The sequence below is a fragment of the Somniosus microcephalus genome, chromosome 21, assembly GCF_052327205.1.
Source record: "Somniosus microcephalus isolate GS21.2 chromosome 21, FLI_Smic_1.0, whole genome shotgun sequence".
Classification (NCBI taxonomy): domain Eukaryota; kingdom Metazoa; phylum Chordata; class Chondrichthyes; order Squaliformes; family Somniosidae; genus Somniosus; species Somniosus microcephalus.
The window spans coordinates 30,181,488-30,202,222 of NC_141007.1; the positions used below are offsets into that span (position 1 = coordinate 30,181,488).

Genomic DNA, 20,735 nt, shown 5'->3' on the forward strand with positions numbered 1-20,735 from the left:
CAATTATGACTACAAAAACTAATACATTGAAAAGCTAGTTTTACAAAGGAATGTTTGCTGTTGTTTAAGGTATGCATATAATAAAGATTCAGAACAGACATGCAATTATTAAGTGAGTAGTCACTTCTCTAATAATGCCAGATTCAGAATACACTTCTGTTGGAACATTTTTTACAATGATCAAGTGCAGTAACTTCACAAATAACACATGCAAATACTTATTTTACACCAATTTCATATCTTCCCCTTCAATTTTTTTTTTTTTTTTTTTTATAAAACTGCCAGCCACTACCCTTCACCAGCTCAAGAGTTTAAGGGTCCATGGCTGCCTGCATCTACTCTCAATGTGACTTTATGAAGTAGCTGAGAGGGAATGTACTTCAGTTAGCATTGACTGCCCGTCTCCTCAGAACTTGAGCCTCACTACCACTCGTAAAGTCCAGTGAATTGATGGCAACTAGCCGGAGCTTCAATTCTCGTGAAGCACTTAATCATTTCAGCTAAAAACTGTACTGTTTTAATGGAAATTTTGTTGAATTCTTTGAAAATGGGCACATAAGCAACAGATGACCTGACAAATAAAGTAACCAATAATTTTCATGGATTCAAGGGTATATCTCATTGGACAAGATGGCATGATCTAGTTTTAGTAGAATCTGAAAAGAATCTGCAACGTATCGTTATAAAAGTGAGTTAGTCTCTCACTAATGGGACTCAATGTCTGATAGAATACCAGTCCATTTATCCAGTTTTCTATCCATATTACACCAGTCCATTTATCCAGTTTTCTATCCATATTACAATAGACAAATGTTGATGCTTCTTAAAAGCATTTTTCATCCAAGTATTTACGGCAAGTTACAAAACAGAATGACAATACATGCAAATGGAAATTTGCAACAATCAGCTTAGGCCATACAATATCTATGTAACAAAACAGGAAATTGAAAACATTCATTCATATTTTACAGAGAATGCAAACTTATAAATGATAGCCAGTTACTAACATGTTTCTAAATTTCAATTACATTCACAACTAGCTCACACATTTACTGCTACAAAATACTGTATTATTTAGTAGTGCTCTGGCAAATACAAAAGTAATCTAAAGCGCTCAAATCTCAGTCATGACATCCCCACAGTACAAATTGCTGATCTGCATCTAGTCATCAAGCACAGCACGGAGTGAAAGGCAAGGTACCTAACCAATAGAAGCAAGGATTCTCAGGCTGCACTACGATTAACTCCTACTGACTGACCAGAGAGAAACACTGAAGATGACCATTAACAGACCCATCTTCTCTGCTGGTTTCAAAAAAAGGGTGTTGAAATCAGTGCTCCAGGATTTGTTGGAGTACCTACATTATCAATCTTAACGATTTTTTAAAATTGTAAAACTAGAAAACTCCACTCACATGTGTGGGTTCTGAAAGTGAACTCCTCCCGTTGGATTTAATGTAAGCCTTGCTGTTGTCTTGAAGGCTGGGTTGGCAAAATTCAACTTCAATGCTTTGCGTTTAACTGTTTAAAAAAAAAGGGAGAAATAAGGGAACAGAAAGATATTATGTTAAAATCATACCACCCACTAGGTCCTAGATGCTGTGTTTTTGCTGAACAACTTGGGTAATTAATAATAATTAGAGCACTCAAACATGTGGAGACCTCAAACTTATCCCCCATATCTTGAAAAGCCAGAATATTTTCAAGTCCATTTACAGGTCTTTAAACCTGCAAGAAAAACTAACATTGTACCAAGCAGAAAGTGAATAAATGAAATACATTCATACTGTAACTAGACAAATCCAACCACTCTTAAGTTCCCATTAAACAAGGCTACATGCTCTTTTGCTTACAGAATATGGTCAGCCTATGACAGCTTTTTCACAAAGCACAAATATTTCAAGTTAGCAAAGGATGCAAGTCAATCAAAGGATCTAACCTACAATACCCACCACCCCCAGTTTACATCACAGACTCAAATTTCTATTAGTTACATAATTCATTGAAGGATTGCTTAAGGACACATGACTGTATAGGAAGGAAAACCAAATATATCTGTACAATTCTGTAATGATTTCAAGTATTTTCTTTAGATTTTGTGACGTTGTACATCTATCAATTGGAAGAAAATGAGGACTGCCTCTTAAATCTGGTCAGTTTTTAATTTTTGGGGACATACAGCTTCACTCCTTTGCTGCCTTTTCTGCGAGACTTCAGCAACAAATGCCTCATTACACATTTTGTGCAAGGTTCTGGGATTGAACAATATAATCCTGTACATTGTACAGCAAGACAATTATCAATTATAATTTAGCAAACAGTTTTTCCAAAGCAGATAAGAGCTGGGAAGCAGCTAAGCACAATTCTTCTGTCATCCAACACCAAACCTCCCACCCCGTACAGTTCACCAGATAATGATCTGGGATGGGAACTCCAGCTGCATTTTTTCCTCCCTGGCTAAGGGACACTCGGGCCGATTGTAGCATTAATTCCACTACCCCAGCTGAGCTTAGTTAACTATGCAGAGATTAGGAAATGAATCTGGACCTTTGATATGTATGGCTCAGTTCCTTGGAGGAAAAAACCATGGCTGTTAGTTGCCAAGAACAATGTTGCCCACGGCAAGATTTTATTTGGTCTGGGGAAATGAGACTGGTTTCAAATGAATTGATACGAAGACTTTCCACCACCACAAGATGCAGAGAGGAGTTACATTTTCGCTACACATGTTTATACATATCCACAAAATCCCACAGAGAAGAAAACAGACAGATGGCCGCTCCCACTTCAAGGAACATGTTTATTTTGCCATTTGAAAAACAAGCCATGCATTACACTGACATTTTATTTCACCATTTCAAATCTATCAAACAAGAGATACTGGGCTTGTTACTGAACTAGCAGCACAGCATCAAATAGCAAATATTTGATGTTTGCGTCTGGATTTCAGTGACCGTGTACTAACAAAACTGGATATAATCACTGCCATTACATTATGGGGCTAGACACCCAGTTTACTGCAGGCATCTATTAATGACTACCAGTATTTTTACCTTCAATGTCTGAATGCTGAGCTGAAGCTAAACACCCAGTGTTTTAACTCGTCTGTGGCTACACTAAACTGAAAACTGCAGAATGCCAAGCTGGCAACAATATCTGAATGCTTACTGCAAATAAAAGCTGATGCTGCCAAGTTACCTGAAAATACCAGGTTTCGATGAAATTACTTCACAGCTATGCATTTCTTCAGTCCAATGAAATCGATTTTTTGTAAACATGAATTATAACTATTAAATTCTAAGCAATTTGGATCTATTTAGTATGTCATTTCATTATTAAAGGGAAAGACAAATCTAGGAACTGTACATTTTATTCAAAAGACTCTGCTTCCCTACGATCCTTTTTAATGGGAGAAACATAGAAGATAGGAGTAGGCCATTCGGCCCCTCGAGCCTGCTCCGCCATTTAACGAGATCATGGCTGATCAGCCAAATTCAGTACCCTGTCCCTGCTTTCTCCCCATATCCCTTTAGACTGAAGAAATATATCTAACTCCTTCTTGAATATATTTAATGAATTGGCCTCAACTGCCTTCTGTGGTAGAGAATTCCACAGGTTCACCACTCTCTGGGTGAAGAAATTCCTCCTCATTTCTGTCTTAAATAGCTTACCCCTTATCCTTATGACCCCTGGTTCTGGACTCCCCCGCCATCGGGAACATCCTTCCTGCATCTAGTCTGTCTAGTCCTGTTAGAATTTTATATGTTTCAACGAGATCCCCTCTCGTTCTTCTAAACTCCAGCATATATAAGCCCAATAGACCCAATTTCTCATCATACGTCATTCCTGCCATTCCAGGCATCAGTCTGGCGAATCTTCGCTGCACTTCCTCCATGGCAAGAACATCCTTCCTCAGATAAGGCGACCAAAACTGCACACAATACTCAAGGTGTGGTCTCACCAAGGCCCTGTACAACAGCAGCAAGACATCCTTGCTCCTGTACTCAAATCCTCTCGCTGTGAAGGCCAACATACCATTTGCCTTCTTAACCGCCTGCTGCACCTGCATGCTTACATTCAGCAACTGGTGCACAAGGACACCCAGGTCTCATTGCACTTCCCCTTTTCCCAATCTATTGCCGTTCAGATAATAATCTGCCTTCCTGTTTTTGCCACCAAAGTGGATAACCTTGCATTTATCCACATTATACTGCATCTGCCCAATCACCCAACCTGTCCAAATCATACTGGAGTTTCTCTGCATCCTCCTCACAGCACACACGCCCACCCAGCTTTGTGTCGTCTGCAAACTTGGAGATATTACATCTAGTTCCCTGGTCTAGATCATTAATATATATTGTGAATAGCTGGGGTCTTAGCACCAATCCCAGCTGTACCCCACTAGTCACTGCCTGCCACTCGGAAAAAGACCAGTTTATTCCAACTCTTTTGCTTCCTGTCTGCCAACCAGTTCTCTATCCAAGTCAGTACCTTGCCCCCAATCCCATGTGCCTTAACTTTACACACAATTTCTTATGCGGGACCTTATCGAAAGCCTTCTGAAAGTCCAAATACACCACATCCACTGGTTCTCCCTTATCTGTTCTACCAGTTACATCCTCAAAAAATTCCAGTAGATTAGTCAAGCACGATTTACCTTTTGTAAATCCATGTTGACTTTGTCCGATCTTTTCCAAGTGCTCTGCTATTACATCTTTTATAATGCACTCTAGCATTTCCCCACTACCGATGTCAGGCTTACCGATCTATAATTCTCCATTTTCTCTCTACCACCTTTTTTGAATAGTGGGGTTACATTAGCTACCCTCCATTCCATGGGGACTGTTCCAGAGTCCATAGAATTTTTGAAGATGACCAGCAATGCATCTACTATTTCTAGGGCCACTTCCTTAAGTACTCTGGGATGTAGATTATCAGGCCCTGGGGATTTATCGGCCTTCAATCCCATCAATTTCCCCAACACCATTTCCCTACAAATACTGATTTCATTCAGTTCTTCCCTCTCATTAGACCTTATGTTCCCCGACATTTCTGGGAGGTTATTTGTGTCCTCCTTTGTGAAGACAGAACCAAAGTATGTATTTAAATTGGTCTGCCATTTCTTTGTACCCCATTATAAATTCCCCTGATTCTGACTGCAAGGGACCTATGCGTGACTTCACCAATCTTTTTCTCTTCACATATCTATAGAAGTTTTTACAGTCAGTTTTTAATGTTCCCTGCAAGCTTACTCATTCTATTTTCCCCCTCTTAATTAATTAATCCTTTGTCCTCCTTTGCTGAATCCTAAACTGCTCCCAATGCTCAGGTATGCTGTTTTTTCTGGCCAATTTATATGTCCTCTCCTTGGATCTTATGCTTTCCCTAATTTCCCTTGTTAGCCACGGTTGCACCACCTTTTTTGTTTTATTTTTATGCCAGACAGGGATGAACAAATTCTGTAGTTCATCCATGTGATCTTTGAATGTTTGCCATTGCTTATCCACCGTCAACCCTTTAAGTAACGTTCCCCAATCCATCCTAGCCAACTCGCGCCTCATACCATCATAGTTTTCTTTATTTAAATTCAGGACCCTAGACCGAGTCCACTACTTCACTCTCCATTTTAATGAAGAAGTCTATCATATTATGATTGCTCCTCCCCAAGGGGCCTCACACAAGATTGCTAATCAATCCTTTCTCATTACATAATACCCAGTCTAAGATGGCCTGATCTCTAGTTGGTTCCTCGACATATTGGTCCAGAAAAAAATGTACTCACCACAATTCCATTTAACATTATTAGAAAAGCAATGCCAATTCTCAGTTGCTGGGAGCTAACCAAGGCCAAGCCTCCCTCCCTGCTAGGTTAGGTCATGACATCACAGATGGGGTGTCACCTGAAACAGCGCAATTGTAAAGTGGGGGCTACAACTTCAGACCAGCCCAAGAGCCATCCCAGAACCTGAGTAAGTCAGGAAATGACACCACTGGTTGGATACTCTACATCTCAGCCAGTAGCAGTTTCCTGGAATGCAATGGCTGCAGAGCAATTCTCCAGCCAGCTCCAAGTTGCTGCTGCAGCTATGGGACACCAAAGATCCTACCTCGTAGATGATGTCATGGAATAGCACAGCAGGGAATGAGGCCTGAACTTGCGTTCCTCCTGGTACCCGAGGAAATCTGCTTCTCTCTTTCTAAGAAAGCAAAATTTTGATGAATACATTTTCCTCATCTAAAAAAAAAAGGAAACATTCACTAATGCAACAGTGTGGAAGGCAAGGCAATACTGAGAGAGGAATCTGTTAGAATAGAGTGATGCACAATGAGTTGACAGTGGATTTTCAGGAGAGTTTAAAAAACTCACTACAGTTCAGGTACGCTGTTGCCCTGAACATGTCATAGTTCCATGGCTCAGGCTCAGAAAACAGTTCTTGGCGTCTTCTGAAAAAAGCATTGAAATGCAAGACAATGCCCTCCTTTTGTGATCCCTGTTAAGACACAAACCAGTGCCTTAAATTTCAGAGCATAGACTTGAGATGCATAAAAAAGGCTATAAAAATCAGTCTTTAACCCCGAGATACATATACAGAAATATTGTTTGTTTGGTATCTTCATTATTGGCAATATGAAGCTTTATCATTATGGGTACAATACTGCTGAATTTACAACAAGGCCCCAGGAGTACATTAATATTTCAAATCAAAGTTTCCCTGCACTGGGGAGCATTTTAATACAGCTGGAAAGGCAAAAAAAAATGATGCCATAGTAGGTTAATTAAGATGTTACTGTTATACCACAAATACTGAATGGTAAGGCTTAGTAATTGAGGTTTCAAGTTGTATTTTGGTAAATATAACTGAGGCATGGATCAATGCAGTTCTGGGCTCTATATTAGGTACAATTTAACAGTACAAAAGCTGTACTCTACCAGTCATTTACCTGCTCTGAGGGGAAGCATCTTATATCTGCTTGGTATGCCCAAGACAGTGTGTTCAGATTTGCTGGGATAAAGCTTGCAGTTTAACAATCTTTGACAATGCATTAGTCCAGTTACAATATTAAATGTTCAATTAATACACAATGTTGTATACTTTATTCAGCTTACTTTCAAAACCCTTCCAAGAGGACTACAAAAATGTAGCTAACAGTACCAAAAATGAGGACAAATTATAGATCCAATTTTCACCAAAAATGCAATCAAAACAACTTAATGCAAAAAATGTATTAGATTTGTGTATTTTTCTTTTCAAACTCAAAGCCAAGTAACAGAAGCCAGTTTAAACTAAACACTGCACAGAGAGACAGTACTTTTTTTTTTTTTTTTTAAAGTTCAACTTTCAAAGTCAATTTTTAAATCATGCGTCACCCTAGGGTATCACTCAAATCATCAAACTCCACTCAGAGCTGTTTCAACCGTGTACATCCTTCTGCAATCATGTAATTTGCCTTTTGCATTCCTTATTTTGGCAGTTTCTATAGCCATCACCTCATGACTCTCCAGCAGTCCTGACATTTATAATGCTTCTTGTGGAGAATTCACAAGTGTCTAAACCCAAGCAAATGGTTTCTTCTAATGCAAGCAGAAAGTCTGTTAAAACTTAATGTGAAAATTTGTATAAAATGCAGCAAAATTACTCATTACTGCTCAAATATGGTTTCTTCCATTCAAATTCCAGTTTACTGATTAAAAGATACACACAAAAAGAACAGAAGTAAAGATTCTAGAAATTAGAAGGCCTAGAAATGCCTGAAGCAACAAACTCTAAGACCAAGAGAGGCAAGTTCTCGTCATCTCACTCATTTTTTGTAGGAGAAACTATAGCAGCACGATGGCATAGTGGTTAGCACTGTTGCCTCACAGCACCAGAGACCCGGGTTCAAATCCGGCCTCGGGCGACTGTCTGTGTGGAGTTTGCACATTCTCCCAGTGTTTGCGTGGGTTTTCTCCGGGTGCTCCGGTTTCCTCCCACAGTCCAAAGATGTGCGGGTTAGGTTGATTGGCTATGATAAATTGACCCTTAGTGTTAGGGGGATTAAATACGTGGGGTTACAAGGATAGGGTGGGATGTGTGTTGGTGTAGGGGTTACGGGGATCGGGTGGGATGTGTGTCGGTGCAGGCTCGATGGGCCGAAATGGCCTCTATCTGCGCTGTGGGGTTTCTGTGATTCTGTGAAACTGTGGAAAATCAGATACTATAGGGTTAAATAACAGAAAACACTGGAAAAACTCAGGCCAGGCAGCATCCGTGGAGAGAGAAACAGTTAATGTTTCAGATCGAAGACCTTTCGTCAGAACTGGAAAAAAGCAGGAAATGGAACAGATTTTAAAGCAAGTTTAGGGGCTGGGAAATGGGGGAGAGGATGAAAGAACAAAAGGGAAGGTCTGTGGTACGATGGAAGGCAGGAGAAGTAAAGAGGCATTAAGAGATATTCAAGGCAAGAGGAGATGGTAATGGGACAGGTTAAGAAACAAAGGATGGCTCTAGATGAAGTGTAAATTGCGCTGGCAGAAATGAAAGACAGCTGCCATGTGGGTGGGAAGAAAAAAAGGAACAAAAAGTGTGGATAAAAAATATATGATAGGGGCCGAGGTTATGATCTGAAAATGTTGAACTCTATGTTGAGTCCAGAGGGCTGTAAAGTGCCTAATCGGAAGAGGAGGTGCTGTTCCTCGAGCTTCCGCTGAGCTTCCGTGGAACAATGCAAGAGGCCGAGGACGGTAAGGTCCGAGTGGGAGTGGTGCGGTGAATTAGTGACAGGCTTAAAGTGAATTAAAGTATAGGAAGCTCGGGGTCCCCCTTACGGACTGAACGGAGGTGTTCCGCAAAGCGGTCACTCAATCTGCGTTTGGTCTGCCCAATGTAGAGGAGACCACATCGTGAGCAGCGAATACAGTATACTAAATTGCAAGAAGTACAAGTAAATCGCTGTTTCACCTGGAAGGGGTGTTTGGGGCCCTAGACAGTGGGAAGGGGGGGGGGGGTAATAAGGGCATGTGTTGCATCTCCTGCGCTTGCACGGGAAGGTGCCGGGTGAAGGGGAAGGGGTGCTGGGGGTGATAGAGGAGTGGACCAGGGTGTTGCAGAGGGAGCAGTCCCTGCGGAATGCTGAAAGGGGAGGTGAGGGGAAGATGCGTTTGGTGGTGGGATCATGCTGGAGGTGGTGGAAAATTATCCGTTGAATGTGGAGGCTGGTGGGGTGAAAGGTGAGAAGTGGAACTCTATCGTGGTTCCGGGAGGGAGGGGCAGGGGTGAGGGCAGACGTGCAGGAGATAGAACGGACACAGTCGAGGGCAGTGTCAACCACAGTAGAGGGGAATCCTCGGTTGAGGAAAAAGGAAGACATGTCGGAAGCACTGGTATGGAAGGTGGCATCGTCAGAGCAGATGCGGCGGAGACGGAGAAACTGGGAGAATGGAATAGAGTCCTTACAGGAGGCTGGATGGGAGGAAGTGTAGTCCAGGTAGCTGTGGGAGTCAGTGGGCTTGTAGTGAATGTTGGTCAATAACCTATCCCCAAAGATGGAGATGGAGAAGTCAAGGAAGGGAAGGGTCGGAGATGGACCATGTGAAAGGTGAGGGAAGGGTGGAAATTGGAAGCAAAGTGAATAAAATTGTCTAGTTCAGGGCGAGAGCAGGAAACGGCACTGATACAGTCATCAATGTACTGGAAAAAGAGATAAGGCAGAGGACCAGAGTAGGACTGGAACAAAGTGTTCCACATATCCCACGAAAAGACAGGCATAGCTAGGACCCATGCAGGTACCCATTGCAACACCTTTAATTTGGAGGAAGTGAGTGGAGTCAAAGGAGAAGTTGTTCAATGAGAGAACAAGTTCAGCCAGGCAGAGGAGGGTGGTGGCGGATGGGGACTGGTCGGGCCTCTGTTCAAGGAAGAAGCGGAGCGCCCTCAGGCCATCCTGGTGGGGGATGGACGTGTAGAGGGATTGTACGTCCATAGTGAAAAGGAGGCGGTTGGGGCCAGGAAACTGTTAAAGTGGCGGAGGGCGTCAGAAGAGTCGCGGATGTAGGTGGGAAGAGACTGGACAAGGGGAGAAAAAGAGAGTCGAGATAGGAAGAGATAAGTTCCGTGGGACAAGAACAGGCTGAAACGATGGGTCTACCAGGGCAGTCCTGTTTGTGGATCTTGGGAAGGAGGTAGAAGCGGGCTGTGCTGGGTTGAGGAACTATGAGGTTGGTGGCCATGGGGGGGGGTGGAGATCTCCAGAGGAGGAGGTCAGTGAGTCTTGGAAATGGTGGCTTGATGTTCGGTGGTGGGGTCATGGTCCAGGCGGAGGTAGGAGGTGGTGTCGGAGTGTTGGCGTTCAGCTTCCGCTAGGTAGAGGTCGGTACGCAAACAACAGCACCACCCTTGTTAGCAGGTTTAATGACAATGTCAGGGTTGGATCTGAGAGAATGGAGTGCTGCAAGTTCAGAGGGAGGTAGGTTGGAGTGAATGAGGGGAGCAGAGAAATGGAGACGGCCGATGTCACGGCAGCAGTTTGCAACGAAAGGATCTAGAGAGGGTAAGAGGCCAGAGGGAGGGGTCCAGGTAGAACGAGAATTCTGAAAGCGGGAGAAAGGGTCAGCTGTGCAGGGGAAGACTCCTGGCCAAAGAAGCGGGCACGGAGACGAAGGCGGACAAAAAAGAGCTCAGCATCGTGCCGAGCTCGAAATTCATCGAGGTGGGGGCATAAGGGGATGAAGCTCAGGCCTTTGCGGAGGACTGATCGTTCGGGGTCAGAGAGGGGAAGGTGAGAAGGGAGTGTGAAAATGCGGCAGGGGGGCGAGATTGGGAGAAGGGGGGTCAGAGGAAAGTGAAAGGGGAAGGTGGTTCCGGAGGGGCATTGGTGTTCAAGAGTTGATGAAGCTTGCATTGTTCCACGGAAGCTCAGCGTAAGCTCGATGAACAGCACCTCATCTTTCGATTAGGCACTTTACAGCCCTCTGGACTTAACAGAGTTCAACAATTTCAGATCATAACTATATATATTTTTTATCCACACTTTTGTTCTGTTCTTCTCTCCCACATGGCAGCTGTCTTCCATTCTGCCAGCACAATTCACACTTCATCTAGAGCCATCCTTTGTTTCTTAACCTGTCCCATTACCATCTCCTCTTGCCTTGAATATCTCTTAATGCCTCTTTACTTCTCCTGCCTTCTATCCTATCACAGACCTTCCCTTTAGTTCTTTCATCCCCTCCCCCATTTCCCAGCCCCTAAACTTGCTTTAAAATCTGTTCCATTTCCTGCTTTTTTCCAGTTCTGACGAAAGGTCATCGATCTGAAACGTTAACTGTTTCTCTCTCCACAGATGCTGTCTGGCCTGCGGAGTTTTTCCAGCATTTTCTATTGTTATTTCAGATTTCCAGCATCCGCAGTATTTTGCTATTGTACTATAGGATTAACTTCCTTACAAAAGGCATGCTGGTGTTTGAACCCCGAATGAAGTAGTGTAAGTTAAGACAAAAACAAAAAGGACTTTCCTCTCCACTCATAACCAGCAATAATGGGAATCAGGATCAGTCAATCAATCAACAATTACACATATGCATTACACCTGGTTAATTTCAACTGCACATGAAAGACCTACAGAAATAAATTAGTCAAAACTTTTAACTGGAACCATACAATTTAATTTACCTGTTGGTCTTGAGAGATTGTGCTAAATGAAGGTTTCCTCAAAAGAATCTTCTATTACTACTCTCAAGTCTTTGGGACAAAAAAGTGACTTAATAAAGATTGCCTGATAAATACTTTTTCGTGGCTGAATTAAAGCATTCTAATGGAAAGGCTTTTGTCCAAGTAATTGGGAAAAAGCAGGACAGCCAAATTCAGAGATTCCCTGGATGACGAAAGAAATAGCGAGTAAGATGAAACAGAAAAAGAGCGTGTATGACAGATGTCAGGTTGAGAATACAAATGAGAATCAGGCTGAATATGGAAAGTTAAAAGGGGAAGTGAAAAAGAGGGGCAGAGAGTATGAAAATAGACTGGCAGCTAACATAAAAGGGAATTCAAAAGTCTTCATAGGCATATAAATAGTAAACGGGTAGTAAGGAGGGGTGGGGCCTATTAGGGACCAAAAAGGAAACCTACGCATGGAGGCAGAGGGCATGGCCGAGATACTAAATGAGCACTTTGTATCTGTCTTCCTCAATGAAGATGTTGCCAAAGTCAGTGAAAAAGGAGGTCGTGGAGATACGGGAAGGGATAAAAATTGATGGGAGGTACTAGAAAAGGCTGGCTGTACTTAAAAGTAGATAAGTCACCAGGACCGGATGGGATGCATCCTAGGATGCGGAGGGAAGTTAAGGTAGAAATCGCGCAGGTACTGGCCACAACCTTCCAATCCTCCTTAGATACAGGCGTGGTGCCAGAGGACTGGAGAATTGCAAATGTTGCACCCTTTTTTGAACAAGGGTGTAAGGATAAACCCAGCAACTATAGGCAGTTCAACCTCAGTAGTGGGGAAGCTTTTAGAAACGATAATCCAGGATAAAATTAAGTCACTTGGACAAGTGTGGATTAATTAAAAGGAAAGCCAGCACGGATTTGTTAAAGGCAAATCTTGTTTAACTAACTTGATCGAGTTCTTTGATGAGGTAACAGAGAAGGCTGATGAGGGCAATGTGGTTGACATGGACTTCCAATAGGCTGAAAAGTGCCACATAATAGGCTTGAGAAAGCAGTTAAAAAAAGCATACGGAATCCTGGGTTTCATAAACAGAGGCAGAGTACAAAAGCAAGGAAGTTATGAACCACCTCAATAAAACACTGGTTCGGCCTCAACTGGGGTATGGTGTCCAATTCTGGGCACCGCACTTTAGGAAGGATGTCAAGGCCTTAGAAAGGGTGCAGAGGAGATTTACGAGAATGGTTCCAGGGATGAGGAGCTTCAGTTACGTGGATAGACTAGAGAAGCTGGGGTTGTTCTCCTTAGAGCAGAGAAGGTTGAGAGGAGATATGATAGAGGTGTTCAAAATCATGAGGGGTCTAGACAGAGTAGATAGAGAGAAACTGTTCCCATTGGCAGAAGGGTCGAGAACCAGAGGACACAGATTTAAGGTGATTGGCAAAAGATCCAAAGGTGACATGGGTGGGGGGGGAAACTTTTTTTTTTTTTTTTAATAAACACAGCAAGTGGTTAGGATCTGGAATGCACTGCCTGAAAGGGTGGTGGAGGCAGACTCAATCGTGGCTTTCAAAAAGGAATTGGATAAGTACCTGAAGGAAAAAAAACTACAGGGCTACGGGAAAAGGACGTGGAGTGTAGAACTAGCCGAAGTGCTCTTGCAGAGAGCCGGCACGGGCTTGACGGGCCAAATGGCCTCCTTCTGTGCTGTAACCATTCTATGATTGGATAATTTGAGTAAGAGTCAAAATGAGATTTAAAAAAAGAATGTTTGACAAAATAATTGTTGGAAGCGGAGGTAGATAAATGAAAAATGCTTAGATCAAATGCTGGGATCAGAGTGATCCACAGTAGCTCCATAGTAAAGGTTCTTCAAAGATAAGCCATAAAGATAAAACTAGAACCTTACAAAAGAACTCTAAACTGTTATGATATAGCCATATTAATGTGGTCATATGTCTTTATAATGTTACCCAATAGATTGAAACAGGAAGCATATGACTAATGCGTATTGATCATTCTCTAAATTGAAAATGACTAACAAAGCTGCAGGGACTGTACTGAAAGCTGGAGAGACTAATGCTGAACTGAGTTATGCTACCTTAAACTAAATGTTTCAGTGAGTACAGTTAAGACTACAAGAATTCTGAAACTGAGTTACAGCTAATGCCCAGAATCATAATAATCATACCTACTACAATGCTAATGACATTATCCTTGCCTAGGGAGAATCAGTGAAAGTGGTGAGCAGTACATTCTTTTATCCTGTTGAGCTAAAAGTTAAAAAAACTATGCTTTTGCTGACAGCCATAAACGCTTAATTAATGTTACATGAGCCTGCTTATGTAGGACAATTCAAGAGCCACACAAAACCCTACAAAGTCCAATCCCAATGCATTTCTTACATCTTGCAGTGGAAACTCTTCCTGACATTATCCGGTGCAGAACGCGAGACACATCTCAGTCAAACCTGACTTTGGGATTGAAATCAACATAAACAAAGAATTGTACCTATTTAAGGTAACTAATTCAGAACATGGCCTCCCTAATGGGTAGCAACAAGTCTGTAACTAAGGATAATTGACACTGTGCCAAACTAATACATTAAGGACCGGGTCATGGATTCCTGCACAAGAACACCACCAAAACAAATATGAACATAATTAATGGTTAATGACAGTCTCCACTTCAACTTGCCAATTCAATCTATGGACTTCAGTTACAACATAATTAATCTCCCCAATAGAAAGAACAACAGTCACAAGGAATGCCATCTTCGGAACAGGTGCATTGGTACACCACTGCAGAATCAGATCCAGAGAACCCAGGTGTACTTGTATTAGTTGCCACTGTACTGATGAAGGAACATGATTAACTCCAGACTCACCAGCAACAGAATGCACTGTAATAATGTAACGATTGTTATCAGCTTTCACCAGCTACTGCTACCTTGGTGTCCCAAGAAAAATATCACAGACCTGTGCTAATATGCTCAGGTGTACTGATAAATGTTACTTGGGCTCAAATGGATGGTACTGACCTTGAAATGTTCTGAAGGTGAGCTCACTAACATGATTGAGATCTTTCCCTGGAGTATTCTTTCAACCCACCCAGTATAACCATAACAGTATTGTAAGCATAAACTAGGTTTGAGGACACAAATATACTGCCTTTTAACTGTTCTGTGGCCATTAACTTGTGGAGATGGCAGACTCAACCCTCAAAATATGTACCCAAGTTAGCACAAAAAATTTGCAAAGTCAGCTGACTTATTTTCAGCACAATGATTCAAACCCCAATTTTACTCCGCATTATTCAGTGGTGAAATTCCTCTTTTAGTAAAGGTGCGAAAGAAATCAGTTAATCGCCATTAGACAGCCATCTGCCTATCTGTAATCAAAACATAAACCAGCCAAAATAAGTTAATACATAAACAATTCACCAAGCATTGATTACATTAGAAATGTTTCCATTCAATTTCAAGAAGTTTAGAAATTGCAGACATTTATTTGTATTGGCTTTAGATAAACTTTGTGTACAAAGACTGTAAATGCAGACAATTGTCACAAGGTCTGTTTACATAAACTCCAACCACCAACAGCCACTTACGGCTCACAATGGGCTAATCCATCTTATTTTGTACCACAAATTGGGGGGGGGGGGGGGGGGAAAGAGAGAAGAGACAGAAACACAGACCTTACTGAAAGAGGCAGGAACGGTACTGTCCACTACATAATAGCCAGAGTTGGGAAAACTAGTACCCAAATTCCTGGAAAAATCACTTTGGTTCTTGCCTAACTTGTTAGTGTGAACCACATTGGAGTTAATACATTTTTAGCCATACTAATTTTCTTTGAAAGTAAAATTTTAATCAGTGGTCTGAATCTTTTAACCAATCGTTTCCTGTGAACTGTTGTGTTGCTTTGGCAAGGCATAAAATTCAGCTCAAACAAAATTTGAGTTAATCATCTCTGGAGCAGTTACTACAGGTTAAATATTTTCTCTGATGCAACTGCCATTTTAAAAGTTACAACACATTGTGTAGACATAGTCCAAGTTGACCTAAATGGCAAAATCAGCATGCGGCAAATTTAATGCAGTTAAAAGAATACATTTAGAAAAATAAACTGTTGTTGATTGCAAGCCACCAATCAGTATCCTGCATAGATGTACCTCACACCCATTTAGCAGTGATTCACCAAGAACTGCGGTCTGAAGTTTAGGCAGTACAGTAGCCAGCATTATGCACAAGCCTGAATTCATCACCTCCATCACCAGAGCACAACCTTTCAAACCCAGTCTTACTTAGGGAAGGAGAGAAAGACAGAAGGCAAAACAGAGCAAGAAATAGAAACCCTTCACCAGCTATTACCATTTTATTTCAAAGATAAATTGGATAAATGCATAAATGATATTAGAAGTCTCCATGTAATAGCTCACTAGGACTAGACCAGATTACATTTCTAAAATCAAGCTTCTATGGTATGATATGCACAATGCTTCAAATTTTCAATCAAATTTCTCTATGAACATAATGTTGAAGTCAATGTAATATTTAATAGCATCGACTCAAATATATAATGTAAACAACAGGAAATTGACAGCTGTCATACTCTATTACTTTGCAAGCCAACAGTAATATGCGGTTTACAGTTAATATGGACTAGTGAAATGATCAATAGGGCAATTGTCACCTAACCCATCTGGCAAAAAATGATGGGACCAAGGGGGCTGGCCACACGTTTTACACCCTGCTGGGAGGGTTCAGTAAGAACTACCCTGTATATTTTCATATATTTATTCTGCGATAAAACGTGCATGAGATTTGCATTTACAACCACAAAATTGTTTTCTGGCTGCAGATCAGAGTACCTGTAAATTGTTGCAACTGTAAACTGGCATGATTGGAGAAATTATTTTGCATTTAACTATACAGTACTTTCATCACAATTACACTAATAGCTGCAAAACTTCTAGGGTATAACGTGGCAACTACTTTAACTTTAGAAGCATTGTGCAATTTTAATCATCAGGACAGAAGAGTGATGTGTGTGTGTGGGGGGGGGGGGGGGGGGGGGGGGGCAGGGCTGCAAGGTTTTAATCAACAAAAACTATGGCCTGGAGTTTCCTCCTAAGGCATTAGGCATCAGACCCAAAAATGCACCCAATTTGGCGATGTCACGTTACGCTCAATTATCCTTCCAATCTCATTAGAATACGCTTGAACATAAAATGGGCGTAAATCAGAGCAAACAATCGGAAGTCAAGCAAAGCACCAAATCCACATCATAAATTTTCATACTTAAAGAAGAAATACAAGTTTCAGCTCATTTAGCCATCATTGATGCACATCAGGCTCAGCATGTTTAGGACTCTGTAATCAGGGAAGCTTTTCAATTTTTAACATGACTTATACATATACAAATAAAAATCTATTGAAAGAAACAGAAAATACAGAGCAGGTGTCAATGAGGACAGTTTTAAAAAACACAAAAAATCCAGTCGCAATGTTAAGAGACCTCGCCCACAACCTCACCCCTCTGAAACAATGGCATGGGGGATACTTGCATTTGAGAGTTGGGGACACGGCCAGTTTTGTGGGTGGAGATTCGGTCGGATGAAGGGTTTGATAGTCGGTTGTAAAAGATTGAGGCGACTTGGGTGTATTGTAGTTTCGCGCATTAACTAACACCCTAAATTTCACTATCTTTTAATCCACATTAAGCCACGTAATTGGTTTGTGCCCAGGTTACGCGTCTCCAGGTATTAATTTGGAGTAAACCCCTGGCCTATGTGTTTAAAGTTGTATCACAACATTCATTTCGGCTTTCCCCATTGGCTGCAAATATCCCGTTACTGGTCGGAGTGCTCAGACCAGCCCACGGCTTCAGTAAGAGAAGTAGCAGCTTGTACCTCAGCTGCTTACATCTGATGCCACCTCAGCAGCAGCAGCAGCACACCATCTCGAGGAGACGGTGCTGGCAGAACCAGCTCATTTATATTGCAGTCTGATCACTGGTGTGAAAATTTAACTGGGAATTTCAGGTAGAATTTCATCGGAGCAAAACTCGGATGTTGTAAACACTTGCTGGAGTTGAATTGTCTTGTACACTGCACACAGATCAAGCAGTTATTTGTGGGCATTCCAAAGTGAAACAAACGAATTACCCTGGGACATTGGTAATTCCATTGTTGGCTGATCAGGCCTTTAATGCTTTTGAAAAACACAGAACTCTTGTAACAACAGACCTTGTGTGGAATCATTCCATGGTTCTACTGTTACAAAACGAATGTTTCTTTGTTTCAGCCCTGATAAACACTGAAAATTACACATTTCAGAATTAAATAAGTAAATGCTAATCTCCATCTGCCAAGAAATCCAACAAAAGGACAAAGTTCCAATGGTTACTGGTACACAATTTCACAAAGCCAATGTCGGAGATACTGACTGAACTTGCACTTTGCACTGAAGTTCTGCCAATCTCTCTGTAGGTCAGCACAGTGTAGAAGAGGGCTAGAGTATTTGCGTCACAGAAAAGAAATGGTATTTGCTAGACCAAAGTTCCACAGACTGTTAGTTGGAATGGCAGCAGATTCCCACTACCCAGTTATCAGAGTCAGAAGCAAGTTTCAGAATACAGTACCATGAAATAGGAGCTTACTTTGCTCTTTTCCACAGACGCTTAGCTGAACCCCTAAAGCAGAGAAAACAAAAACTTTTTAGAAATAATTGCAACACAGCAAATTTCCACAGCTACCACTGTACCTGTTAATGTCGGATCAGTAGGCTTCTTGCCAAACACTGTTGGACATTCTACAAAAAAAAACTAATGCTGGCTTCTTTGCTTGCTAAAGTTGAGCTGCATTATTTGGGAAGGGGTGAGAATAAGAGTCTCCAATTTACAACATTTCCATTCATCAATTAGCTTATTCTTGAATGTTACATTTCTGTCCAGTCATTACCTTACAGAAAGAACTGGGCAATACTAACTACTTCAAAAGTACTGTACGTATATTACTAGGATCAGTGATATTGACAGGTCTTAAGTACATATTTTTTCACATTAAAACTTTTATTGCATTTTTACTTGTATTTAGAAATATATTTATACAAAACATTTTTATTTTTTTTTAAACATAGAATAGAAAATTTCACAAACATCTAGATTAAGTCATCAATAAGACTGGCTGTGCACAATCCAAATTTCCTTTTGGCACACGAGTTAGGTGCTCTCCTTCACCATGGTAACTTACGTATTCCATCATTTCTCAATAAAAATGAACAGGAGCAAATCATTTTAAGTACATACAGGCATTATTCCTTTCCGACTCCACAAAAACCTCAAATTAAAACTCTGTACATTTTCTTTTTTAATAATGCATTACACATGACATCATAAATCCGTAACTTGGAGACACAAAACACATGGAAAATGGCAGGGTGACTGAACCAATCATCAACCTCATGTCATTATTATGCTCTAAGCACCCCATGCTTTTATTAAAATTATTCACAGTATTAACTAGGTAAAGTGAAAAGTTCCAGGATTTGGATTCAAGGTTTGTTACTAACAGCAGTTGAGAAAAACAAAATTGAAGGACTCATTCGGACAGTACGTTGGAAACTGACCTTTCACTTCTGGGACCTGCATTCAAATCTAATCCATCCTATGTGAAATTCTCCTGTTTGCTGGGCAACTCCAGATAATAAAAACGTAATAATGTATTGGATCTCTGAACCAGTGATCCTGGCTCTAACCTATCCTGTAAAGAACTTTATTAGAAAGTAAATCTAAGTGGTAAAAACTTGTAATTATATAGTGTCTTTAAGACAATTTTTTTTCCACATAGCCAAAGGGTGACCAAATGCTTGGTCAAAGAGGTCGGTTTTAAGCAGTGTCTTAAAGGAGGAGAGGCAATGAGGTTTGGGGTGAATTACAGAACTTAGGGGCCTAGACGGTTGAAGACACTGCCCCCAGTGGTGGGGTGCAGGAAGTGGGGGATGCACAAGAGGCCAGAGTTGGAGGAACCTAGAGTTTTCAGGAGAGAGAGAGAGAGGGGGAGAGAGAGAGAGAGAGAGAGAGAGAGAGAGAGAGAGAGAGAGAGAGAGAGAGAGAGAGAGAGAGAGAGAGAGAAGTGAGAGAGAGAGAGGGGGAGAGAGAGAGAGAGGAGAGAGAGAGAGAAGGGAGAGAGAGAAAGGAGAGAGAGAGAGAGAGAGAGAGAGAGAAAGGGTGAGGAGGGAGGGAGAGAGAGAGAGAGAGAGAAGAGAGAAAGGGAGAGAGAGAGAGAAAGGAGAGAGAGAGAGAAAGGGAGAGAGAGAGAGAAAGGAGAGAGAGAGAAGGAGAAGGAGGAGAAGGGAGAGAGAAGGGAGAAGAGAGAGAGAGAGAAGGGAGAGAGAGAGAGAAAGGGAGAGAGGAGAGAAAGGATGAGAGGAGAGAGAAAGGAGAGAGAGAGAGGAAAGGGAGAGAGAGAGAAAAGGGAGAGAGAGAGAGAGAAGGGAGAGAGAGAGAGAGAGAAAGGGAGGAGAGAGAGAGAGAAAGGGAGAGAGAGAGAGAGAAAGGGAGAGAGAGAGAGGAGAGAAGGGAGAGAGAGAGAAGGGAGAGAGAGAGAGAAAGGGAGAGAGAAGAGAAAGGGGAGAGAGAGAGAGAAAGGGAGAGAGAGAGAGAAAGGGAGAGAGAGAGAGAAAGGGAAGAGAGAGAGAAAGGGAGAGAGAGAGAGAAAGGGAGAGAGAGAGAGAGAAAGGGAGAGAGAGGAGAGAGAAAGGGAGAGAGAGAGAGAGAGAAAGGGAGAGAGAGAGAGAGAGAAAGGGAGAGGAGAGAGAGAGGAAAGGGAGAGAGAGAGAGAAAGGGAGAGGAGAGAGGAAAGGGAGAGAGAGAGAAAGGGAGAGAGAGAGAAAGGGAGGAGAGAGAGAGAAGGGAGAGAGAGAGAGAAAGGGAGAGAGAGAGAAAGGGAGAGAGAGAGAGAAAGGGAGAGAGAGAGAGAAAGGGAGAGAGAGAGAGAAAGGGAGAGAGAGAGAGGAAAGGGAGAGAGGAGAGAGAAAGGGAGAGAAGAGAGAAAGGGAGAGAGAGAGAGAAGGGAGAGAGAGAGAGAAAGGAGAG

The 20,735-nt window shown here is 41.9% G+C and overlaps 1 protein-coding gene across 5 annotated transcripts in view; it reads right to left on the reverse strand.

Moving 5' to 3' along the window:
• The window catches only part of map2k4a (mitogen-activated protein kinase kinase 4a), a 140,970-nt gene that overhangs the window by 78,787 nt on the left and 41,448 nt on the right, over window positions 1-20,735 (reverse strand). For 2 of the 5 annotated variants that reach the window (XM_085963390.1, XM_085963392.1), the window contains 2 exons: window positions 18,300-18,332; window positions 1,416-1,521 (listed from right to left, as the gene is read on the reverse strand). In XM_085963390.1, the coding sequence (XP_085819516.1) occupies window positions 1,416-1,521; window positions 18,300-18,332 (139 nt within the window). Of the gene's footprint in view, window positions 1-1,415; window positions 1,522-18,299; window positions 18,333-20,735 lie in introns of those variants that run through there. The other 3 variants (XM_085963393.1, XM_085963391.1, XM_085963394.1) reach the window with 2 other exon arrangements.